Raw genomic sequence first — 26399 nt, 5'->3', positions numbered from 1 at the left:
GGAGGGCTGCAGCAAGCGCCTCTACGGGATGACGGAATGGGGTGACGGGGGAGGGGGGGGAATGAAGAGGGGACTCGGGCTGGGGCAGGGTCTGCCACTGAGACTTCCTGGGAAGCTTGAAAGAGTTCTGACATCCTGATTCCTCCTGGGGAGCTAGAGAGCTCCCGGGACGCCGCTTCCACAGTTTCTAGTCTCTTAGACGCAGGGCAATTCTGTGCAATCTCTATATCTAAATGGGCCTGTGGGTATCGTTTGTCGGAAGTTCTCAGTCCAGAATATCTTCCTGCAGCTTAGTTTGTCATTCCTCCAGTGCTGGGTACCTGAGCATCAGTTTCCAAGTCTCCCCGAGGGACTGCTTGGTTTGGGGAAGAATCTAGGGGGCTAAAATTCCTATAAAACAGATGGATTACTGACTTGACACGGCAACAAGACTTCAGAGCAAGCGTGTATCCTGGGTAGTAGCATTTAGGTCTCCCACCACCCAACTCATGTGCCCTGCACCTTTGCACAAGTGTGCACACATGCGCGCGTGCACACACACACACAAACACACATACAAATTCCAGCCTTTAAAATCATTTTATAAAGAATGCACAAGTAGGGTTTTATGCTTATCTAGTTAAACCCTTCCCTGAGAGGAAAAAAAAAAATCTCCCTCCCTCTCTGCTGCTGCTTCCACCTCCTAGGAGAGTAGGCAGCTTTACAAAGCTGAGAGAACTTCTGAGCAAGATTATGGAAGAGAAACAGGTCCCTGCCCTGTTCCAGTCATTCCCCCATGCTGGAGTCAGCGGCCCACAGGCACAGAGCAGGGGACAGCATTGCCCTCTTTCCTCATAGAGAGAGCAGGATAGAGGCTGAGGGCAAGGGCATGCTCCCAGTGCCGGCAGGTCCTTGGGTGTCTCTGGCTGATCAGCGTCCAATCCTCTGCTTCTCTTAGGGATAGCTCTTGGGACAGAAGACAGCCGGAGCTGGGAAAGTATGCTCTGACATCCTGTAGACCTAAGACCCCTCACCTCCCAGCCTCTCTGAGCTGTGACCTCGAGGGAGAGATTGTACCATTGGAGAAGTGTCTACAAAGGTGTGTCACTGCAGGCAGAGTCGCTCTGTGCTCCATCTGTGTGTGTGTGTGTGTGTCTGGTTAGAGTGTGCTAACAAAGCCGACTTTCAAAGTGCACACAGAGGTTCGCATTCTAATTCTGTCAATGATACTCTCATTGACTGACTCTCATTGACTGTGGCCTCCCTCCACACCCGGTATCCTGGCCCCTCATTTCTACCCCATCATTACTCTTTACATATCCAGGTCCCAGAAAAGGGGCAGGGTGGCGAACGACTTCTTTACTGGACTAAGAAGGAGGAAGGCAGAAAAATCTCAAGGATCTGGATACTTGTTATATACACGTCTTTCTGGCTGCTTGCCACCACCAGTCTGAGCTAGATCCATCTCCCCCAGCTGGAGTCCAAGGGGAAGTACAATGAGGTATTCAAAGGACTCTGTTAGCTTTCAAGCTCAGAATTGAGTTCTCTTCACCCTGGGTATCTGGATTTATCCCCCTGTTCGTTTGACTTGGTCATCCTACAGGCCTTTATGTCCCATCTACCCCACACCTTCCGGAAGCCAGGGTGGAACTTATGGGAAATCAAACCTAACAAGCCTTTTCACGGTCATCTGCTACTGTTTTTCTGCCAGGCAAGCCTGGGGGCAGAAAACCAGGCTTAGCATTTGCTCACTCCTAGGGAGACCACCCCCCAGAGAGCACAAGAAGGGGGAGGCTGAGGGAACGGAGTCCAGGGAGACAGGGCCATCCGTCAGCTGAAGGAAGCAGACAGTTGTCTGTCCTGGGGTCTTTTGGTTAGCCCCTCGGGGGCTCAAAGTCAGCGCTGAAGAGCTCCTTGTAGAGAGGAGGGAAGGCAGCTTGGACTACGATGGGGTGGAGGCGCTGGAAGAGCTGCAGCTTCTCCACGTGTTGGCTGCACAGGCTCCGGAGTTTCCCTTTGGGTGGCAGCTGGAGATGGGTTAGGAGGGATTGAGAGTCAGAGTTTGCCAGAGCAAAAATGTCTTCCTGCTGTTGTTGAACTGGGATACCCCTCCCTGCTGCTCCTTCCACCCCAGCAGCTGGTCCCACTGGTTAGATGTACGTGCATCTGGATTAGGTTTTGAAAGTCACATCTGCACCCTCAGCACCGTGCCTGGCTTAGCAAGGCCATGCTGGGCTGATGGCATACATGGCTCTGCCTACCCCCAAACTGACTTTACCGGCTCTTTGCCTTGGTTCATATTATTTTCTTTCTTTCTTTCTTTCTTTTTTTGGTTTTTTGAGATGGTTTTCTCTGTAGCTTTGGAGCCTGTCCTGGAACTACCTCTTGTAGGCCAGGATGATCTCGAACTCACAGAGATCTGCCTGCCTCTGCCTCCCGAGTGCTGGGATTAAAGGCGTGTGCCACCACCACCCTGCTTATTTTTCTCATTTGGAATACCTTCCTAAATCTCCTTTGCTTCAAGTGTTATCTCCTCTGAGACCACCTTGCTTCCCCCCCCCCCCCCCCGCCCATCCCTTGCTGGGATAAAGCCCTTCTTCCTTAGGCTTCCTTCTGTGTAGTACTTGCCACACTGTGGGAAAGGATCAATCTGCCTTCTGCTTCACATTTACTTAGGTCCATCTGTCTTTCCCCACTAGGTCTCTTCCATTCCTATAACAATGCTGGCACAAATGCCCGACAACTGCTTGCTTGAACTAAACAGAGTTTTGAAGCAGGTACCCAACATAGCAAACATAAATCAGTCTAGTCAGTCCTCCCCCGCAGGAAGGCACAGAAGCCCCTGGGACAGAGGCAGCAAGAAAGGCCGAGACACCATCATTCCTATGCAACTTCCAGCACAACCACGTGAGACTTAAAACCACCTCTTTATTGCCGTCTCCCCTTCTTGCTTAGCTCCCTAGAAAAGTACCTGCCAGAGGAAAGCAGCGGGTGACTCCCGCACATAGCTCGAATTTATTATCTTTTTGTGTTTTAGTGCTTTTGAGTTTGCCTGGGTTACTACAGTAATTTCTTTTATTCATTCAAAAGATATTTGTTGAGAAACTTGACAAATTTAGGTGGAGCACTGTCAGGAGCTCCGATATAACATCAGTGAATAGAAACTGTAGTTTTATTAGCTGTATACAGCATCCAGGGATCCCTAAATACAGCTATATGCTGCCTAACAACTTTTTGAGGAGTTATGAACCTTTAACTACAGTGGTTCTGTAGGGCTACAGGGGTAGAGGCAGTGTAGCTGTGTGTTTTTGTGAGTTCATCCTGTGGTCCCCCACAATGTAAAGCTGTGTTCTTAGAGCATATTCCTGTATCTACAGGAATACCGCTGTATTTACAGCATACAGCTGTATTTATTAGTACTGAAGCAGGATGAGGGAAGGAGTCCTTCTCCTGTTGGGTAATCGTTTAGGGAAAAACCTTTCCTGAATGAAGGCTTGAAGAAAAACATTTGGAAACTCAGAGGGAATTCTACAGGAGACAGCGGCAGGTACGAAGGCCCCGAGAGATGGGACCAGCCATGGTCTGCTGAAGGACTAGCAAAGAAAGTGTGGTCAGAGTATGGGAACCCAAAGAGTGGTACAAAGTCAGGTAGGAAGAAAGTAGGGGTGACGTGATGGTCCCTTTGACCATAACACAGACTCTAGAGTTGAATTTTTGGCAACACAGGGAGGTAGGAAACAAAAGAGGCCGGTGATGGTCTTGCCTCCTTAAAGGGGCCAGCATGGATACTGAGTGAGTGGTGTGTGGCTCTGACATGGCAGACAAAGGTAGGGTGGGAAGTTGAGTTAGGAGTTTAATAGTCTAGTGGTGGCTGATAGCTGGAATGTGTGATTTATTTATTTATTTATTTATTTATTTATTTATTTATTTATTTGTATTTTGAGACAGGGTTTCTCTGTAGCTTTGGTGCCTGTCCTGGAACTAGCTCTTGTAGACTAGGCTGGCTTCGAACTCAGAGAGATCCACCTGCCTCTGCCTCCCAAGTGCTGGGATTAAAGATGTGCACCACCACCGCCTGGCTTTTTTGTTGTTGTTGTTTTGTTTTGTTTTTCAAGACAGGGTTTCTCTGTATCTTTGGAGCCTGTCCTGGAGCTAGCTTGCTGGCCTCAAACTCACGAAGATCCCCCTGCCTCTGCCTCCCGAGCACTGGGATTAAAGGCGTGTGCCACCACTTCCCGGCTGTGTGATGTGTTTTTATTTTTTTATTCAATATTTATTTATTTATTATGCATACACTATTCTGTCTGCGTGTATGCCTGCAGGCCAGAAGAGGGCACAAGACCTCATTACAGATTGTTGTGAGCCACCATGTGGTTGCTGGGAACTGAACTCAGGATCTTTGGAAGAGCAGGCAATGCTCTTAACTGCTGAGCCATCTCTCCAGCCCATGATGTGTTGGTGGCGTGGTGGTACATGCCTGTGATCTTAGCACTTGTGAATGTGGACGTAGGAGGATCATTAGTTTAAGACTAACCTTGGCTACGTGAGACCCTGTCTCAAAAAATAATACAAAAGCCGGGTGGTGGTGGCGCACGTCTTTAATCCCAGCACTTGGGGGGCAGAGGCAGGCGGATCTCTGTGAGTTTGAGACCAGTCTGGTCTACAAGAGCTAGTTCCAGGACAGGCTCCAAAACCACAGAGAAACCCTGTCTGGAAAAACCAAAAAAAAAAAAAAAAAAAAAAAAAAATACAAAACACACCAAAGTGGATTCAACCACATTTGCATTCCAATGGCTTTCCTAGGCCCAGTCTCTTCTTTAGATCTATTTTGCTGTGATTGGAGGTTACATTTCTTAGGGAGAGATTGTTTGGATAACTTCTGTATCTCAGCACTAGCACGATTGTGTGCCACAAGGGCCTAAGAGAATGACTACATAGGTGGGTCCTTTACAAAGTAAATTTCTTAATGACAGATCTGAATATAGCATGGCTTTAGTCGTCGGGGCTCCCCCATTGCATGGTTCTAGTTGTAGGGGCTCCCCATGCATGGCTGTAGTTGTCGGGGCTCCCCATTGCCTAGAAGCAAAACCTTCACTCTTCCTATGGCACCGAGAGTCTTCGCAGTTCCTGTTCCTCACAGTTTTCAGGCCTACCTTCTGTTCTCTCCAGTTTACCCCAGCTTCTGGCCTCACATTTACCGAAAAGTACCATGAGAGCTGGGGAGACAGCTCAGTCAATAAAGTGCAGGCCTTCGAGCATGAGGACCTGAAAGTTTCCAGAACCCACAGAAAGGAAACCGGGCGAAAGCTGGGTGTGGAGGTACACTCCTTTAATCCCAGTACTGGGGAGGCTGAGGAGGGCTGATCTGTGAGTTTGAGGCCAGCCTGGTCTATGAAGCAAGTTCCAGGGCAGCCAGGGCAATGCAGAAAAACTTGTTGTGAAACAAACAAACACAAAAACAAAAAAACAGGGCTGGAGAGATGGCTCAGTGGTTAAGAGCACTAACTGCTCTTTCAGATGTCCTGAGTTCAATTCCCAGTAACCACATGGTGGCTCACAACCATCTGTAATGAGACCTGGCGCCCCCTTCTGGCGTGCGGGCACACATGGAAGGAGTGCTGTACATATAGTAAATAAATAAATCTTAAAAAAAAAACAAACAAAAAAGAAAAGAGAAAGAAAAAAAGGGGGGAAAAGAAAGATGGGCAAGGTAGTTCATGCTTGTAATCTCCACATTTGAGAGAAAGAGACAGCAGATCTCTGGGGCCTCTCAGCAGTCCTAGGTCAACCACAGAGCAGGCCAGTGAGAGACCCTGCCTCAAAATGAGTAACTGAATAAGTAAATGAATGAATGAATGAATGAAAACTATAGATGGCACCAGCGAGGAATGCTAGCCGAGGTTATCTGGCCTCTACAGGCATACATACACATCCTCTTCTGCATGGGCACCACGTACACATGGTCACACAAACACACACACACACACACACACACACACACACACACGCACGGAAATACGTGCCATGACCCATCCTCCCTCTACATACTATTTGACCTCCTTAGAGTTCCATTCATCTCCGTTCCTAAGCCTGGATCCCTGCTCTGTCCTCATGGATGTTTGTTCAAACCTGTATCTTTCATGCTTGATTTGCCTTTTTAAGGTAGTACTTAGGTTCTACTCGCTTTACCCTCACGTTGTGGAGAAGTTTTACATTTTTCATTTATGTGTGTGTGTGTCAGAGATCAACTTGCAGGCGTTAAGAATTTCGTTTTCATCATGTGGGTCCCAGGGATCAAACTCAGGCCATCATAGGCTTTGTGGCAAGTGTCTTTATCCATCAGGCCATCTCACCAGTCTCTTGAATTGTTTTAAACTCCTGTACACACTATAATTTTTTCCAGAAGTTCTCTCATTTTTAGAGGGGAGTTTCATGTAGTCCAGGCGGGCCTCAAACTCTTTATAACTGAGGATGACCTTGAATTCCTGTTTCTCTTGCTTCCTTCGTCCTCGTGAGTGCTGCTTTACAGGCACACACCACCAATGCTGTGCTTTCAAGAGTTTTTATAATATTGAATTAGGGGCTCCAGGGAAATCGTCGAAAAAGCACTGCAGTTAAGATTCGTGTTATCAATTAATATAAGCCACTGAAATCACTTTATTGTTACAGGAAGATCTTAACACCTGCCTATTTATAACTGGGCTGCCTTAAGGGTAAGAGACCTATCATCAAAAGCACTTTTTAATCTCATTATGAAATACCACACATTCTACTTCATATTAGAGTTATTTCAGAAGGCATGGCATCTCTTTATACCCGACTGAAATACCTTAGTGAGGCGGCATCTCTGTATCTTTCCACAGTGCTCTGTGGCTCTGTGTAAGCAGGTGCTGGGGAAATGTGGGCTATATTAAACCCAATCGTTCCCTGGAGGTCTCTCACAACTCCACGCTAACTTTCCGCCTCTTTGCACCTGGAACCAGTTGTTCCCACAGTCCCGCTGCTGTTGCAAACTCTGCCTTAACACAGCACCTCGGCACTCCCTCCTCTGCTCCTGAAGACCCTGGCCCCGAGGGCACAGAACTGGCACTGGGTCTGGTCTCTTCTCTCCTAGGGATCTTTCCTACCTTGGCTAGGAGGCCTTGGCGATGGGTCTTGCAGAGATGATGATGGAAGGCCAGCTCCAGACTGTATTGCAGATGCTCCACTCTCCTTTTCTCTTGGAGCCCAGGCCGGTCTGAAGGAAGGGATGGGACCAGAGTGAAACAGAAAAATCACACACAGTCCTGCCCAGCAAAATGGTGTCACGTATCTTTTTGGAGAGGCCCTCCCAGCTGAGTGCGTGTGTGTGCGTGTGTGTGTGTGTGCGTGCGTGTGCCTGTGTGTGTGTGTGTTGGTTTGATAGTAGCAGAGATGAGACGCTGGGCCTGTCTAGTTAACTACTAGGGAACCTTTGGTGATGAAATGGGTGGGGACTGTTAGTCTTCCAACTCCAAGCTACCTCTTCCCTGGTGACCTGCTCTTTCACCTGCTCAATGTCAGGCACTAGGTTTCTGTCACGAGGTAAAATGTTGGAAGGGAGCTTTCCCATTCCTACAAGAGTGGCTCAGCTGACCTCCTGAATTTGTCCAGGTGGCCACCAAGGCCTCTAAAGTTGTCTGTGGCTCTCTTTCAACTCCTAAGAGACCTCTGGCTTTGTTTCCTCAAATACCCTGAAGTCATCTATAAAGTTTTGCTTCTGGTTTGAGGCCGTTGGCAGAACTGGAAGACTTGTACTGCTATTTAACAAGCACAGAGCAGCAGGCCCACTTTCCTAGGTTTTCTGGATAGCCACACCCAAAGGCCTAGGCTTTCCACTAATTGCTGTGTCCTAGCCACCAGAGTGTTTTTCCCCGGGCCCAGCCACACTCACTGGCATTGATGAGAACCAGGGCCGTGTAGAGGGCGATCTCATCCTCAGAGAAACGCAAGGCACTGAGGAAGTGGGAAAAGTCGAATATGGAACTGATGAGCTCGCTGCAGCCTGCCGGGGTGGAGATGGAGAGAGTAAGCATGGAAGCTGGTTCTCAAGGGCACCACCCTTTGGGCATTTAGAGCAGAGGGAGCCTCAGCCCTATAGAGGGGCTTTAGAGAAGACTGGCGTCAGGAACTTCTCATTTCTCCCTGCCCCTCACCCAAGGCTCGGAACAGCTCCACGCCGCCATATTTGCCTTCAAAGAAGACTGTGTGGTTGTCAGCGTTGTAGGCCCGGCACATCCTCACGAGCACGACTTCCATAGCTCCTGGAAGGGGGGTGGGGGTGGGAGGGCAGAGTCACGCAAAGCCAGGAAAGCCAGGAACTGACTCCCCAGTATCTGTTTTTTTTTTTTTTTTTTTTTTTTTTTTTTTTTTTTTTTTTTTTTGCCACCCCTGGCTTCATCTCCCAGGCTCATTCTGCTTCCATCCCCAGCCCATACTCTCCCCCCATCCCTGGGCCCACCCATCCCTGGGCACCTGCTTTCAGTAGTATGATCTGGTCATTCTGGCAGAGCTCCATGAAGCCCGAGAGCCGCTTGGCAAACTCCACCACATACTGAATGGCCTCAGTGAGGTGGTGGGCACAACGCTCCCACATCTCCCACATGGACTGCAGGGACAGAGGAGGTGACCTGGTGTTGTCAGAGTGGTGCAGAAGGGACAGCAGATACTGGAGAGCCCTCGGATTGGAGCTTGACTGGTTCTATCTCTTTGTGACCCTGAGTGCCTCTACCTTAGTGTAAACGCTATTCTCAGAGGCCAGCTGACAGAAGGGCTGAGGATGATCTCCCAGGTATGTCTAACCTTTGGCACGGCGATACGATGTGGCTAGCTACAAAGTTCACACCTGGGAATCAAGTTTTTAAAAATCTCATGTTTTTTTAAAGCCAGGTATGGCACACACCTTTAGTCCCAGCACTCGGGAGGTAGAAGCAGGCGGAGTTCAAGACCAGCCTGGTCTACAAAGTGAGTTCCAGGACAGCCAGGGCTACTCAGAAAAATCTTGACTCAGAAAAAAACAAAAAACAAAAACAAAGACAAAAAAAAAAAAAGCAAACAAAAACCCCTCATGATTGTGTATTGGGCCACATTAATCACTATCTTTGGACACATGCAGCTCATAGCTACAGGTTGGATGTCCTTTATCAAAGTTTCTGTTACACTGACTAGAAGGAAGGCTATTCAATAAATGGCCCTTAGGTACTGATTAGTGTCAGTTGCTGGTAGAGCATGAAAGGCAGTGTGGCAAGGTCTGGATGGAAGAGGAGGCGGGTTGCTAGCTGGGTAAATTTTCCATAAGCAGGAGCTAGGGAAACCCTCTCATTTAGCTGCTAGGGAATAGAGAACACACCTGTGGGCCAGCCTGTCTGTGATACTCTACTGCTCCCATACCTGTGCAAGTAGCCATCTCTGGGCTCTCCCAGTGGTGGTGGGGGTGATGCCCTCCCTTCCCTCGTGTCTCCTGCCCTCACCTTCCTCTGGTAGCTGGTCACCTCCTCCCTGGAGAAGAGGTTGGTGCGCTGCCGTAGCAGGTCCTCCAGCCGCAGCTGGCATGTCTCTCGGTAGGACTTGCAGACATTCTGTACCAGGTACTCTGGGGGCCGGAAGAGGAAGGCATGGCTAGATCTCAGCCAGTTCCCACCCCGACTCTCACGAAGAGGCTCTCCCTGGCCCACCTGCTCTAGCTCCTCCCTTGACTCTTGGTCCAGAATCCCCCAGTTCCTTAGGACTAATGTTTGGTTACAAGGGCGCTAGTGGAAGTTCTTCCCTCATCTTCACTGCCCATTTCCCTTCCCCGATGCTCACCTATGTCTGTCAGAGAGGCGTATGGTGCCTCTGGGGCGCTGCAGAAACTGGGACTGCAGTGGCTGTCTGGACCCTGTTCTGGTTCCCCAAGCTCGGGATGCCTGGCTTCCTCGAAATGAAGTCCACGTCTTCCAGAAGTAAGCTGGCTGTCTGTGCTGTAGACGCTGTTTCTGCCTTCAGCTTTGCCTTGCTCTGGGCTATACTCAAGGTGGCAGGAGGCTCCTTGAACCTCTGTTTTGGCCAAGTTGTTGGAATATGGGGGCCCAGAGCCTGAGGCTCTCAGGAGGCCAGGGGGACAAGCAGAGGCCTCAGGCAGGTCAGGTGAGGCGCCCAGTGGTAGCTGTCCATCTGGGAGCCCCAAAGTATATGTAAGGGTATCTGCTCCATGGCCCTCTGCTGGAGGAGTCTTGGCCACTTGTTCCTGTTGCTGTTGCTGCTGCAGCTGTTTCTGCACTTCTGCATGGAGACTGTCCCTCTGCTTCTTGGACATTCGGCCAAACTTAACAGCTGAAGAAGGTTCAGAATCAGTACAGGTGGCAGGCAGGGGAACACAGTACAGGGCAGGGTCAACAGGCACACAAATTGGACCCTAAGTCAATTCTCCCGCTAGTCTGTGAACTTTCTCTTTGGGAGCTTAGGCTCCAGGCTCCTCCCACAACTGGTTCTGTTCCAGTTAGGATCTGCCCTACTGGCATTTCCATTTCCCTAGGAAAATCATTTGAGCCCTAAACTAAATGCTAATAGTGACAGAAACCCAGCAATGAGCTTGGGCTTGGGATTCTGGTCTCTGGAGACTGGGGCTGAGGTGGGGGTTGAATAGGGGGCCTCAGGCTGTATTGGGGTCAGCGTGCCTGTCTGGGAGGGCTGGAGGAAGAGAAGGGCTGCGAACACAGGTCTCCCTGTGGTCAGGCCTGCAGGCTCCCTGGTGACCTAGATACTCACCACAGCCCAACCCAGGCTCCGCGGCTTCTTCTGAACATCCTCTTCTCTCTCTCTTTCCTGCCTTTTCGCTCCCCCAACCCCTCCCAGGTGTGGGGGCACAGCCCTTGGCCCCGCCTGCCCCTCTGCACCCCTGCATGTTTCCTTTCGCTTTGTTATTTTGAGCACTGAAAAGTGCTGACATGCTCCTTCTAGCTCCTCCTCACCTCATGCCACCCCCCCCCCCTCCACCCAGGGCTCCTTCTGCGGTGAGGACGGTGGGTGAGGAGGGTGGATAAGACCCTAGGAACACCACACTCCACCCCCACCTTCTGGGTCATTCTCAGGCTAACTTTGATGGTGTTCCCAGTCACAGGGTTCAGGAGGGAGCTGGAGCTAAACTCAGGTGACAGGGCAAGAGATGACAACGTGGAAAGTGGATGGGAACTAGGCTAGGAGAAGGCAGAACGAAGAGAATTCATTAGAGGAAGAAGAGACACGAGTGATAGGCCACTGGTAAAGGGTTTCTGGTGCAGAGCCTGGAGCTGAGACTCTGAAGAGCCTCGAGGACGTTCAAAAAGATGGGACAAAGGGCTAAGGGCGGAAGAACAGTGAGAGACCCCATGCAGGATGTTTTCGCAAGCCAACTCTGTCTGACAAGGATGCCTCTGAAGAGTTTAGGGACTCTTGGGGCCTGCCCCCCCCCCCCCCCCCCCCGCATCCTCACCATCTCGGGACATGCCCAGAGCCAGGCACTTCTGCAGGCGGCAGTGTTGGCATCGGTTGCGGCTGGTGCGGTCAATGGGGCAGTTCTGCTGACGGGTGCAGGAGTAGGCCACATTGCACTGTTGGCTGCGGCGAAAGAAGCCCTGGGGAACAGAGGTTGCTTATCTCATCCAGGTCAAGGTCAAGGTGGTCCTGGGACCTCTAACTCCCGTGCACCAGCCTCAGCCTCAGGACTTTCCACATCTAGAAACCCACCAAAGGTCCCACAACCCCGACTGTAGAGTTGTGATTGACGCTGTGGTCACTTTCTCACACCAAGACAAGATCCTCCTGCTTCCTCACGTTCAGGACCCTCACCAAGTGTGCATCTGCAGACCGCTGCCTGCGACTCACCTTGCACCCCTCACAGGTGATGACCCCGTAGTGGATCCCAGATGACTTATCCCCACAGATCTTGCAAGGTATTACTTCAATTTGTGCTGGGAGAGAGGGAGAGAGATGTTTGCCCGGGATATTTTTCTGGATTCCACTACCATGAGCCTGGGGTACTGACGCAGGTGTCTGGTGCTTCCCCATTTCTCCAGGGAGCCCCACCATGCCCTCTTGCATTAGAGAAGGGGAAGCGAAGTGCTAAAAGCAAAGGGTCTGAGGAGGCTGGGTTTTGTTCACAAAGCATCTGGGAGTTGTATCAGCTTTTACTGAGGCGGTAAGCAGCTGCAAAGAGGCCACCTGCTTATCCCTTCAAGTTGAATATCCCCAGTGTCCCCCACCCCCATCCTGTAAAGAGCCAGAGGAGTCCTTACAGCTTTGTAACACCTGCTTCCCGCCCAAGGGGCTGCCTTTGTGCCCACTCCCTCTTCTGAGGTTTCACTCCCATGAACAGAGGATGGGGCATAGCAGGAAGATGAGGTACACCAGTCACTGGGCACTAGACAGAGATGTCAGTCACTCTTGGGAGAGGGAAGGCCACACAGGAACAGGAACTGAGGGGGACCAATGCAGTGGGGGTACAGAGAGACTAGGAAGAAGCAGGGATGGAGCCTGGAGAAGCTCAACCCAGCTTTACTGATTGTCCAAGAGCCCAAATAAGGTTTCCAGGCTGTTGGCCCCAGAACCAACATGATGTAGTATTTGGTATACAAGCATGTAAGAGGATGAAGGAATGCATCTGTGTCCATCTGTGTGAGCACAGACCATGACTGTTAAAACTGGCTGAGATTAAAAGCACCTCATCCACCCGTTTCCTTCACAGATGAACAACTAGTTTGCTCAGGCTCACACAGCTAGTTTGCTTGAGTGGCATGTCTACAATCCCACCCTCCTGAACTGTTCACATGTGTTGACATGTTTGAAGGCACACTTGTGTGTGTACACAGATGAAAAGCATATGTGGCTTGTTGGTCGTGATGGCAAATGCCTTAGATTCCAGCACTAGGGAGGCAGAGGCAGGGGGATCTTTGTGAGTTCAAGGCCAGCCTGGTCTACATATCAAGATCCAGGCTAGCCTTGGCTACATAGTGAGACCTTATCTCAAGAAAAAAAGAAAGAAAGAAAAAAGAAAAGAAAAGAAAGGAAAGGAAAGTGTACGTGACCTGTAGATCCAAACACTCTGTACCAGTGCACATGTGCACATTTGTTAGGCAGATGTTGCTTACTGGACACTAAAACCCAAGTTTTTTCCCAGGTGATGGTGGTGCATGCTGGCATTTAGGAGGCAGAGGAAACAGATCTTTTGAGTTTGAGGCCAACCTGGTCTACAGAGCTAGTTCCAGGACAGCCAAGACTACACAGAGAAACACTGTTTTGAAAAATCAGGAGAGAGAGAGAGAGAGAGAGAGACCCTGTTTTGAGAAACCAAAAACAAACAAAACCCAAAACCCAAACCAAACCAAAAAGCCAAGTTTTCCCTCCCACCAAAGTCATTCTAAGCTCTGTTGGTCACCCTCTGCGTGGCTGCTCCTCCCAGGCAGATTTCCTTTGTCCTGTCACTGCCAGTGCCTACAGTTTTCTGCAGCATTTTAAAGGACATCAAGAGGCTGTCTTCCAGTGTGGGGGCATACACCTTTAATACCAGCACTAGGGAGGCAGAGGCAAGGGGATCTTTGTGAGTTCAAGGCCAGCCTGGTCTACAAAGGGAGTTCCAGGACTTCCAGGGCTGTTACACAGAGAAACCCTGTCTGGAAAAACAAACAAACAAACAAAAACAGACCAAACCAAACCAAAGAGCTAGAAAGGCTGGGGACTTAACTCTGTGGTATAGCAACATACATGAAGCCCACATTCAATCTGCAACTTTTGAGGGGGATGGGGAGAGAAGGGACAGCAATTGGGTGAAGCTTGGAGCCCCAGCCATTCCAGATATTTCCAGAAGCTAAGAACTCAGTGGGTGGGTGAGTTGGTGATCTCTGGTTTTCCCCAAATGGAGAGGCTAGAGCTGGAGCAGGCCAGAAAAATGGTCTACAGTAAAGCCCCTTCTCATCTGTGACACATCCCCCACTCTATGGACAGAGGGAGGACCTTACAGGGAACAAAACACCCCTATGTGAATTCATAGCCTGGGCCTGGTGCCTGATCACGTGTGAGCCTGCTAATCGGGTGGGGTTGCACATCCCTGTAATCCCAGCACTTGAGAGATGGAGGCCCAGAGGATAAGGAGCTCTAAATTATCCTTGGATAGACAGTGAGTTCCAGGGTAGCCTGGACTATGCAAGACTCGTTTCAAAAAACAAAACCACACATAGGCCTGCTGATGCGAGAGAAGGAGGTAGACCGTGATGTGCCGACCACCTACCAAATTATTCCATCATCCTTAAACCATGATCTTCTCAAACCAGCTGAGAGCTGGGTCAGATTAAGCAGCTGAAAGGGCCACATGAGTGTCTGACTCAGTTCTTTGTCCCACCCCTAGACACACTTGCCACCCGCCAACTGCACAGTAAGCTGCGGCCACCAGACAGCAAAGCACACTTTTCAGATTGTTTCCTGTAAGTTACAAGCTGGTTTTAATGCTTGGGGGGAAAGAGAGAGCAGGAGGGAACCTGGGTGCCTGGAAGAGGGGTGGAAAGTGTGGGGGCACACACTTCCAGTCACTAATAGCACTCTCAGACTCGGTTCCCTTGGCAGCAAGTGAGGGCGAAAGTAACATTGCCTGTCATGTAGGTCGTACAGTTCTAGGGGACACCATGGAGGGGCAGAACGGTTGCTGGTTATTGCTGTCTGATATAAAGCAAGTCCATGGGCATGGCAGGCTGGCCGAAGCACTCTGGCCCACAGGCTTTGCTCCCGCCCAACACCTTCTCCTCTGTGTACTGTGGTATGTCTTTCTTTAGTGGCCCTAAGACCAGAGCGGGGGGGGGGGGGAAACCAACATAGGTCACCTAGAAAAGCAAGTGGTAGGGAGATTAGGCCAAGCCACAGTGGGAACTCAGGCCCTGGCCCAGCAGGCAACCACAGTCCTCCCTACCTCTTCCCTTCTCCAAGAGCCACATCCGTGTGCGTGTGTGCACTGACCACATGGATGACCCCAGTCACACCTCCCTGTCCCACACCTGACCCACTGTTGGTCCTAGCCCAGGAACCTTACTTACCACAGTGTGACTAAGACCCTGCCTGTCTTCAGAGATTTGGATGGTTAAGGGAGATTTGGGAGCTGTGGGAGTCCTGGACCCCAGCTACTAGCCCATCCCCTCTTCTGTCTTCCTCAAGGCAGTGGTCCACAATGAGACAAGCACATAGAGTCAGAGCTCTCTGTGTGAGACCCTCTAGCCGAAAGAGCTAGAAGGACTGCGAGGTTCAAGACTGGGGGAAATAGTTATAGCAGTGGGGAGACAACAGAAAGAGAGGGAAACCCCTGTTGTGTCCTAGCCCTATGCCAAACCCTCCACACGACCAGGCTTCTGGTCTGTCTCTGGTACTCCTTCCCCTATACCTCCCCTCCTTTCAGTACCATCTACCCTAAACACTTAACTATCAAAAAAAGTACCAGCATTGTGTGTGCGTGCGTGGGGTGTGTGTGTGTGTGTGTGTGTGTGTGTGTGTGTGTGATCTGGGGAAGGAAGGAGGGGAAGGGCTGGTAGGGAGCTGGTGGGAGGAGCTGAGAAACACCTTCCACAACTAACAACTAACCCTTTAAGACTCACAGGGTGAGCCAGTCTCTGAACAGCAAGCCATGGGAACCCAGTTTGGGGAGGGGGAGCTGAGTAATCACAAGATTACTCAAACTGTTGCCTGGGAGTCTAGTCTGCCAGGAACTTACCATCTCAGGGCCCAGTGGTGCCAGGAACTGGAGCCAATCAAAGGTCAGGAACCTGCAGGCCAGCTCCTGCACCATGGCTCCCACCGCAACCAAACACCGCTTAGCTGTTTTCTTAGGCTTTCTGTGTCTTACCGGCTGCTTCTCATTGCACCCTCCTCCTGAAGGTTATCAAATGAAAACCTTCAAGTTGGGAAACCTCTGCTGTCAGAGAGGCTGGGGCAGGAGGGTTACCATGCCTTTTAGGCCAGCCTGGGGTTTAGTTTGGGACCCTGTTTCAAAAATGACAACAAAACCCTCTGAGCTCCATTCTCACAAAAGCGAAAATGGCTGGTGCAGGCTAGTGATGACCGAGCAACCTAGAGGTCCTGTTGAAATGTGGGACTGGGCTGCAGACGGAACTCTGTAGTGAACTAGCCTCGTATTCGTGATGTTCTGAGTGCTATAGCCCATACACGAAACAAAAGTGCGTCTTTGTTCAAGCAGCCTGAGGCGGGGCTCAGGAGAGTCTGTACTTTAACAAGCTGCTGGGTGGTTGCTTCTTTGCCTTCATACTATACTTGAAACAGCAAGATTTTGGTTCCCCTGGAGGCTGTTCTTCCCAAGGGGTCAAGGTCAGTTTGATGATTTTCCCAAGCCCATTCTTTATACAGGCCAATTCACCAGGTTTTCCCCTGTGTCTGCCCTACTAAGGTAATGTGAGAACTATAATTATGATGCAGCCCTGGAAAGCAAAGGTGACTCTCCTTTAGACTGCTTCAGCCCTGGGAGCACCCCCAGGGAGCACCCCCCCCCCAGGGAGCATCTTAGAACCTCTTATAAGGAGAAACAAGGCAGAGGCAAGGACCTTTGCCTCCCACCTCCTCTAATCTCACCCTGCTCACAGCTGCAAGATTCACTGATAGTGCTTTCTGACTTTATCCAGAGCTGGGCCCTGGGTCCTGACCAGGTGCCTAGCCACAGAGAGGAAGTGGTAGGAACAGAGAGGGGCTGCAACCCAGGGGGTTCTCACTCCAGAAGCCCCAGTTGCAGGGAAGGAATGGTTCAGGCAGAGGCATGCTACGGTTCTCTTTTCTGTTCTTCTCTTCCTGTTGTCCAATTGATACTGAGTAAGGAGGAATAATAACGAAAGACGTAAGCACTATCGGAATTCTTAGTGTATGCCAGGCTTGTGTGTGCTTGTGTGTGTGTGTGTGTGTGTGTGTGTGTGTGTGTGCGGTGCTGGGGACAGTACCCAAGGTCTCATGCATGTAAAACAAGCACTTTATGAACTGGTCTGTTTTCCCAGACTTGTTTTTTTTTTTAAATTATTTTGTTATTTTTAAAAATTATTTATTTATCATTTGTACAGTGTTTGGTCTGCATACCAGAAGAGGGAATCAGATTAAATTACAGATGGTTGTGAGCCACCATGTGGGTGATGGGGATTGAACTCAGGACCTCTGGAAGAGCAGCCTGTGCTCTTACACTCTGAGCCATCTCTCCAGTCCCCCTTTTAAAATGATTATTACATTTATTTATCGGTTGTGCATGTACATGGGCCACACGCCACAATGAATGTGTGGAGATCAGAGGACAGCTTATAGGGGTTGGTGCTTTCCTTCTGCCATGTGGGGCCTGGGGGCTGAACTCAGGTTATCAGACTTGGCAGCACGACCCTTTATCCCTTGAGCAGCCTCACTGCTTCCCTCTCCCATCTAGGCGGGGTTTCACTGTGTGCTCAGGCTGGCCTGGGATGCAGGGTTCCCCTTCCACCCTCCTGAGTACTGGGCTATAGATGCGAACCATCACACTCACTTTCTTTTCGAAACGTCTTCATGGATTACTACACTGCATGCGTGCACGCTATCTATGCATGTGGGCACACATGCTACAACTTACACCTGGCCGTCAGAGGACAGCTCTGTGGTGTTGGTTCTTTCCTTTCACCTTCGCGTGGCTTCTAGAGACTGAACTCCAGCTGCCAAGATCTCACGGCAAGATTCTCTAGTGGCTGAACCACCACACCGTCCTTGGGATTCTTTATGTATACTTTTAGTGGTCACAACAATTCTGTAAAGCAGGGTCTACTAATAGTGTCCCCAACTACAGCTCAAAAAACCAAGGAATAGCCGGGCGATGGTGGCGCACGCCTTTAATCCCAGCACTCGGGAGGCAGAGGCAGGCGGATCTCTGTGAGTTCGAGACCAGCCTGGTCTACAGAGCTAGTTCCAGGACAGGCTCCAAAACCACAGAGAAACCCTGTCTCAGAAAACCAAAAAAAAAAAAAAAAAAAAAAAAAACAAGGAATAGGAGTGACTAGACCAAGCCTATACAGGCAAAGGGCAATCAAGGAGTTTACAGTTGGGTCTTGGTAACTGGAGACAGTCCTCAATCATTAAGCTGTATCCGCTTGGAGGATGAGATGCCCAAGTATACCAGGAGAGGGGGATGGACCAAGGTCACCGGCTGCAAGGTGAACAAGTGTGAAATGAGGGTGATGATGGGTTAGGTGAGGAGCAAGGACTCATGCCTAGTATAAAAATAGAGAGGTAGATAGATAGATGATAGATAGATAGATAGATAGATAGAGGATAGATAGAGGATGGATGGATAGATTGATGGATGGATGGATGGATGGATGGATGGATGAGACCATTCCCTGGGCCCAACTTTTATCAGTGGTCTTGACTGGCTCCTGTACCCTTTATCTGCTTCTTTAGAGCCAAAGTCAGAGAGCTTGTGCACCCGGACAGAGCTCATGGCCCAGTGCCTCTGGAAGTCCACAGCTCATTTAGGGTATGAATCAGGTTATTTCTTGTTGGACCTTTCTTTGCAGAAATGAATGAATGGCTGGGTGAGAAAGAGGAATGCTTCTCTTCGCTTAGGCCCCTTCTCTTTCTCCACTGAGACCACAGCTCCAGCCAGCGGTCCCCTGTGTACCGCAGCCTGTCATCAGCCTCCCTCCTTTCTTAGCTCTCAGTTCCTCTAGTTTCTGCTGGAAACCAAGGTGGTGGTTGCCACTACAAGGCCAGGAACCACTGATCTACCTGGTGGGCATACCCCCAGCCCGGGCAAGCCCTCATGAGAATTTTTTACTGACATACCTGATCCCAGAACTGAAAAACTAGTGACGCTAAGACTCAGGTGGGCGAGGGAGAGACGGGTTTTTGCAAAGCCATGAAAGCTAGCCAGCCACTCGAAACCCCTTCTTGCTGCCCCCGCCACCCCCACAGTCTGGGACAGGAGAAAGGAGGGGAAATAAAAGAACTCAAAGAAAACAAGCCGCGAATGGGGGAGGGGATGAATCACCAGGGGGAAGCTCTGAGGACTGGGAACCATACTCAGCATCTCCTCCTGTCTCCTGGGCAGTAGCTCTTCCCCTGGGCACGTCTGCTGCCTCTGGGAGGCAGCAGACCCAGAAGCACTTGGCTGGGGCACCCACACCCCTCTTTATTATTGTTCTGCCCCCAAATAGAAATCTCCTATCTCCGTTCTTTGAGCCCTGAAGTCTCAGGGAAGAGGCCTTGTTGTCACACTAGCAGGAGTGGAAATTAGACCTCAGGAAATATTCATGGGGACAGGAGTGAGACCCCAGGCTGTCTTCCTTAGAGAGCACTCAGCTGGGGGAAAGTCCCTGGCCCTGTTGCTTTGAGTCAGCAGCACAGAACAGGGGAGGAGTGAGTGAGCCCCAGGTAGGGACAACAGTTGATACACATTTTCATTGTGATGGGGCAGATGGGAGTTCTTTCCAGTCTTGAGCCTGAGGCAGGTGGGATTTGGGCTAGGAATGAGAAGAAACGAAAGGAGAAGGGTGCAGGAGCGGTTTGAGGAAGGAGCAAGGTCAGATGGAACAAGGCTCACAGTATACTCCTATAATCCTAGCACTTGGAAAACAGAGGTAGGCAGGTCAGAAGTTCACGGTCATCCTCAGCTATATGGTGTTGATCCCAAGACCAACCTGAGCTATGAGACTTGGTCACAAACAAGCACACAAACACATAAAACCAAACAGAGCCATGAGATGGCTCAGTGGGTAAAAGCATTAGCCACAAAAGTCTGACGACGTGAGTTCGATCCCCAGAACTTTAGGGGAAGGAATCAACTACCAAACGTTGTCCTATGCCCACCACACGCACTCTGTGGCACCTGTTATTCACACCACACACACGCACGCACGCACGCACGCGCGTTGGGGACTTGGAGTTCTTTATGACCCACAGCTCTGCATTATCATGACTGGATTCAAGCAAGGTGACAGACATGTGACCTCCCGCTTAGACCTCCTGATTACTCACTCCACAGTGACCAGCTCCTAACAGTAAGGAGCTGGGCTACTCACCCCTGGCTGGTGGTGGTGGCAGTGGATTGTTTGGTTATGAGACATCCTCCAGTTTCTTTTCCACCTCCCTCGTGTTTGTACCTTATAACCTGTGCCCAGTGGTCTCTGGACATCTTACTCTATGGCAATCCTGATATTCCTCCACCTGGATATCAGCCAACCTGATCTTTAATCCATCACTCATTTCCTGGGTTCCTTCTGCTCCTCGTTTCTCTGACCTTACTCTTTGGTGTGTGATGGTACCAAGGCCTGTCTTCTCTGACTTTCCCAAGCTGGTGGTAATTGGCACTCCCATAGGGTCAGAAAGCTTAGGTATATTTGTGTGATTATACATGCGTGTGTGTGTCTCTGTGTGTGTGTCCGTGTGTGTGTGTGATGCAGAGTTGCCCAAGTGTCTCTCTCAGCCACTGTTGGGGACTTCTGTCCCCAGCTTGGGCATGAAGTATGCAGAAACATGACATCCCAGGGCCGATCTGGCATGTTGGGGCTGTCTCTTTGAGGTCCGGTCTGCCAGCTTTTGCAGTTGAGGGGAAGAAGCCAGAATGAAATCTGCAGCTTCTACTCCCGTTGTTAGGACTCTCCAAGTCCTCCTGTCTCACCAAGGCTCCAGCCCCCAACTGTAATCCCACCCTGCGCATGCAAGTAGTGATATCAACTCGATCTGTTTTCCTTGTATACCATGGGGGGCAGATAGATTCTCTTTTACCCTTAGGGTGCCTCTTTTGGGGACAAGGGGTCTCTTTGGTCCTGAGCTCTTAGAACTGGGAGACTCTCTACGTTCGGCTTCACTGTGAAGTTGGTTTTGTGGCTGGAGACCGGAGCCCAGTGGCTTGCCTCAGGTGACCTGGTGCTGGAACCTGCTCACTAGACTTTCAGTCCCTGGGTCTTTCCAGGACCCAGAATGGCCTCCTTTCTGTGGCTTGTGGAAAGACCCCAGGCTGAAGTTGGGGCTGCCTGAGTCCTCAGGTTATGGCCTCAAGGCCACTGGCTTCCCTTTTCCTCATTTACCCTGGACTCTGAGAGGTCTTCTGGCTTCCCTTACGTGAACGTGGAGGGTGGTCTCACTGCCCAGACTGCTTGGCTGTAAGACAAATGGGCCCCAGACATCTGCCCAGCAGCTGTCAACCCATGGTTCCAAACAGGGATGGGAGAGAGACCAGGAGCTTTCTGATTCCATCTCTACTGTAGCTGGAGGCACATGCAAGTGCATACAAACACACGCAAGCACACACAGAGCACACACTCCCTGGCTGAATTGTACTTAGCCTTCATGTCCAGTGTGTGTGTGTGTGTGTGTGTGTGTGTGTGTGTGTGTGTGTGGGCAGTCAGGCAGATTGGCGTTTCTGAGGCCTGATGATAATTTCTGACTCCCCACTGCCTGCTGACCTCAGTTTACTGTGACTCCCGCTTCAGGGCACAGCAGCGCCTGTGTTTGGAGGCACAAAAAGAAACTCTTCACCAGGAAGAGCTAGGAATTAAGTTGAGTCTCAATGACTACCAACCTCCACCAGCTCCCAGGCTCCGACACTGAGCTCTTGGGTGATGCACTCCCTCCTTTGGTCTTGGTCTCTCTTGTGAATCAAGGGGCCACAGACACTCTGGGCATGCTCAGTCTTCCCAGAAGTTATGGCAGGAACTCCTCAACAACTCATTTACCACTGCTGCCAAGGAAGCTGCCTAGGGAGAGAAACTCCCTGGGGACTCCAACCACCCCTCAGCACATCCTGACCTTGACTGGGACACACCCTGCCAAGGAGGCAGTTTCCAAGACAACCCTCCTATTCAGTAGGACCCAGGCTTCCCCGTGGCCAGGTGGCCCCATTCACTTACTTCTCATGACTGAGCCTAGGCTCTCCGGTCTTGGCTCCCTGTCCTCCTCAGTAGAGTAGACCAGAACAGACACAGCTGGCAGTGGAGGCGGGGTAAAGCCCTCTCAGAGGTGCCTCAGCCCGCAGATCTCAACAAAGCTCTCCGCAGTGTTTCTGGGCAGGGGGTGTTTAAGCTCTGAACCACACAGGTGGCCAAGTGACAGCCCCCCAGCCCCCAGAGGTGCACTGTGTATGATGACAGGCACGCCACGTGGCCAATCTGGGTCTGGGACAGGGTGTGAGGGGCGGGGCGGCCAATCACAGGGGGCGTTGGAAAATTCCAAAACCACAGCCACAGTGGTGGTAAAAGCTGTTTCCACTCGCCAGGGCAGTTCTAGCTGGGGAGCTTCGTGGAGCTCATGGGCTGAGGCCAGGCTCGAAATCCCCTCTTCCTGAGTACCCCAGGCCCTCTTCACCAGGTGACACCAGGGGTAGGGATGTCCCAGAGGTAAGTCACAGAATATCTGTCTTGGGTAGTGTCACGTGGCACTGAGACCCTGTGGACTGTCAACAGCCATGCCCAGTGCGGTGTAATCAGGAGACTACTGACCCTCAGCACACCCACCCGCCACCTCCACATGACGGGCTGAGGATATGACAGTGGCAGTACCATTAGGCAAATACCCAAGACTGTATGATGGGTTGGCCCTTCAGAAAGGACCTTTAGGAGCAAGACTGCTAGACTGGAACACAGAGAGTGCCACCATCTTCATCCTCTTAACAATATGCTTAACTCAGAGTGGGGGGAATTGACTCAGTTCTGGGTGGATTATGTAATCCCCAAACATACTTTGTGTGACGGCTACCATTTCAAAGGCAAGTGAGGGGGGGACACAGAGAGGTTAAATAACCCACTCAAGGCCACGCAGGTCGAGAGTGGTAGAGTGGTCAGGCAGAGTGACTTCAGATCCACTGAGGAACATGGGGGTGTTTCTGGTTCAAGTTTGCTTTTGAGTATGTCTCAGGCTGGCCTGGCTCTGGCACTTGAGTTTCTCTGTAGGTTTTGTTGGTGTGAGGTTTGTTACTGATGGGTCCCTTCATTTTCCAGTCTGCTCTGTGGGGTACCTCAGCCTTGAAGGTTCTTCTTCTGACCCCTTAGTTGCTAGACTCCCTCTTGGTCTGTGTGTGCCCCCTAAGTTTCTCATCCTAGACCCTTTTTTTTTGAGGTTATTTCATTGGGGGAATCATTTTTATTTTCTTGACCTGGGGTCGGGGAGTAGATCTCAACATCTGGACCAACCCCCTTGAGAGAGCTTCAATCTTGCTGGGACCCCCAGCTCTTCAATTAATACAAGCCTCTCTCTGCTGGCTTAGGAGCTGCGCTTTGGGTTGGTGAGGATGGACAGCCTGGATCCTCATGCGGACATTCATAGTGGGGACTCAAAGACAGAAGGCAGGGCTGGAGGCTTGGCTTGGCTTTTCCTAGTTCCCACTGCTCCAAAAGCCCCCCACCCCCGTGTGGTCCCCGATCCCCTCCCCCAGCTAGCCTTAGTCATTCTCACTCACTTTCCTCCCAGGGCGCTGCTCAGCGTTTCCGTGGGGCCCTGTGGCTAGTGAGTGGCTCAGGAAGCTGATCAGGATTATGCTGAGCCAAGCAGCCCCGACCCCCCAGGAAAATGGAGCATCCTAGGTCAGGGAGGAGGGATGCTGGAACACAAGGCTGCAGATGGCTTTGGCAGTGAGAGGAACTGGGGGACAAACAAAGAGCATGTTCTGGAGGTGTGGAGGGTCCCTCCTCTGATGAGGACACCACACTTCTGTAACGATCACACTTGTGTAATGACCACACTTGTGTAAGTCTTTTCTAGAATGCTCCCAGGTTGCTGGGCAGGATTTGGAGGAGTGGCTGCCCTTGGTGTTGGAATAGCCTGTCTCCCTGTGGCTGGACTTGGGGTGCTGAAATGGCCCTAGAGAAGATGCTTACTCGCCAGTATCCATTGGGGTGTCCTTCTGGACAGGCTCCTGCTCATAGACTTCAGTCTCAGGATTTCAGGACACCCAAGAAACAGTGCCCCTGACCATTCTCTCTTACAGAGGCCAGGCAGCCTGCTCTCTCGTTCTGCAGAGTCTCGATCCAGGCTTGCTCACACCTCAGAATGTGTTAACCACAGAGATGAACACACCAAACCTGGCTCTGCCACCACAAAGCCTTGGGCACGCTCCTAGGCCTCCCATTGTGGCTGCTAAGTTCCGAGGCTGGGGCGACCTTAAACCTCCTCCCTGCCCTGGCCCAGCGACCTGCGCCTCTGTCCAGCACACTGCCCTCCTCTTTCACGGTTCCCCTTTTCTTTACATTGCTTGTTACTTGACACTCTTTGGGCTTCTTTTTTTGTTCCTTGCTATCTTGGCCCATAGGTCTTTTCCTTCGGCCCTTGTCTCTTGGGTCTTGTAGTCTCGCCTGCCTCTTTCACTTCTGTTTAGACCTGGGCCTTTCTCTCACTCACGCCCTCTGAACTGTTTCACCGTGCCCAGTACCACCTTCTTGGCTCAAGCCCTTACTCACAAGTATGAGTCTTCTTTGCAGCCAGAAGTTCTGTAAAGAGAAGAAAAGGAAGGGTCAGTCAACAGTTGACAAGGCAGTGAGCCACGGGCTTCCCCAGTTTCTTGTTCCCACCCTGCCCCATTTTTTCCCCTAGTACTGCCTGGCCTTTGAGGAGAAGCTGGGCCCCCTTAGCAATGCCATGTCTTTGCCCTTTGGCCACGCTGGCTCTTTTCCAGGTCCTGAAAGTGCCCAGCTCCTCTCAGCCTCCAGGACTTCCCCATGCCACTCTGCCTTCCTCCCACCCCTTCATCTAGCTGGGTCTCTCTTCCTCTGGAGCAGCCACCATGCCCTCTTCTGCCTTGGGGTTTATTCAGTCAGCAACGTGCGTTGTTTCCTGGCACTTGACGTAAGAGCCAGCTGCCCTAGGTGTGCCATGGGCCCTTCTTCATTGTAAGGCCGTCTTGAAGCAGAGCCACTATCTGTCTTGATCAGCTTGCTATTTGGGGGACACCCAGAAACCTCTAGCATCTGGCACAGTTGAAGTACACAAATATTCTGCACCCAGACTTAAATGCCTGTGGGAATGCAATCTTTTGGTTGCTTGGCTGTGCTAGACAACATGAAGGAGTTGCAGAGGTGTGGGACTGGGTGGTTGAAGAGTAACAGGCTCTCTCTGGCCACCTCTGGGCTTCACTGGTCTACAAGCCAGCAGAGGAAAGAGCCCCTTTCCTGGCTGTTCTTCTTTGCATCCAGGTCTGGGTGGAAATCAGGCAGTAGGAGACCCAGGGTGGTTCATAGAGGTTTGTAGAAATGCTGTTTCTACAAACAGGGAACAGCTGATGGGGGGGGGTAGCCTTGGCTACTGCAGAGTTACAGGTTCATTCATGCATGCAGCCATTATTTGGGAAACACCTAGAGAGGGAGTCATTGGCAAAGAGGCTTTTTAAAAAATATTGCCAGACCTCCATCCCATTCCTATATCCACACAGTGCCCACGGCCAGTCTTTTGTCCCAGAAAGCCCATTAGCCCTGCCTGTAATGTCCCTAACCTTTGACTCAGTTCTGTTACTTTTTGCCTTCTGTGGACCAAGACTGTCTCTCTGCCAGGAGGTGCCCCCTGCAGCCAGGCTTCCTACTTTTTGTTGCCCCAGTGGTCAATGGGGCCCAGTGGCCTGGCTCCCTGGGGTGGGGGAGGGGAAGGTCTGCACCCCTGTCAAGCCTCAGGCTTTGCATTTCTGGACAGTCTTGTATGGGGGAGGGGGAGGGAGGCATGGGGCACTCCCTGTGTTGGCCACAGGGACCTTCTCTAGGTGGCCCTGGAAGCTGGAAGCTGTCACTCACTCTCCCTAGACTGCCAGCTGACAAGCATGGTGGGGTTCCTCCCTCCTGTGCTCCACAGGTGCCTCACACTCTGCAGAGATAAAACTCCCGAACAGGTTGGGAGGAAAGTGTGGGGCTGCCGGGCTGAAGCAGCTGGAAATCGTACCTCACCCCCTCCCCTCCGCACCTGCCCTGCCCTCTGCCCCCCCCCCCCCCCCCCCCTTATAGCAGACAGGGTACTTCACTGGAGCCGGCTGCCCCCTGAGTCAGTACTGCTCAGGGTCCTGTGACAGGGAGGGGCCTGCTCATACCTGGGAGCCAGCCTCATTCCCATCTTTCCTCTGAATCTAGCCTCCCTAACACAGCTCCTCCCTCCTGACCCCACTCCAACCTGGCTCTTCCTTCTTGCCTTCTCTGTCTTCCCAAGTCTCCTCCTGCCGGAACCTGAACCCTTCTTCCTGTTTCCTTTGCTATGAAGATTTGTCCTATCCCACCTTTCTGCTCTCCTCTGCCAATGCGACTCTCTTCCCCAATTCCTTCCCAGTCTCTTCCCATCCCTCCTCTGCTCTGAGCCTCCTGGTGGTCCCTTCCACCTGCCCGCAGGACTTTGGGGTCTCTTACCCCGAGATGTTCGGTGGTGTCTCTGTGGGGCCCTGTCCATGGGGTAGCTCCCTTGGTGCCGTCCTTGCTGCCCTGGCTGCCCAGGAGGGC

The 26399-nt window shown here is 51.2% G+C and overlaps 1 protein-coding gene across 1 annotated transcript; it reads right to left on the bottom strand.

Moving 5' to 3' along the window:
* Nucleotides 1–568: 568 nt before the first annotated feature.
* On the bottom strand, nucleotides 569–26399 carry LOC121437925 (nuclear receptor ROR-gamma). The gene is made up of 11 exons (XM_041638058.1): nucleotides 26310–26399; nucleotides 24390–24419; nucleotides 11839–11924; nucleotides 11447–11588; nucleotides 9802–10308; nucleotides 9468–9589; nucleotides 8473–8605; nucleotides 8154–8261; nucleotides 7892–8002; nucleotides 7107–7216; nucleotides 569–2006 (listed from the first exon to the last, which is right to left on the bottom strand). Exons 1-11 carry the CDS (start codon nucleotides 26347–26349, stop codon nucleotides 1854–1856), a joined length of 1542 nt encoding a protein of 513 aa, XP_041493992.1. The 5' UTR covers nucleotides 26350–26399; the 3' UTR covers nucleotides 569–1853.

This window comes from Microtus oregoni, unplaced genomic scaffold (genome assembly GCF_018167655.1).
Source record: "Microtus oregoni isolate MIOR12 unplaced genomic scaffold, Mior012 000054F_ref0000373, whole genome shotgun sequence".
Classification (NCBI taxonomy): Eukaryota; Metazoa; Chordata; class Mammalia; order Rodentia; family Cricetidae; genus Microtus; species Microtus oregoni.
Note: the sequence above shows the minus strand (reverse complement) of the source record. Positions and strands in the feature narration are given on the sequence as shown.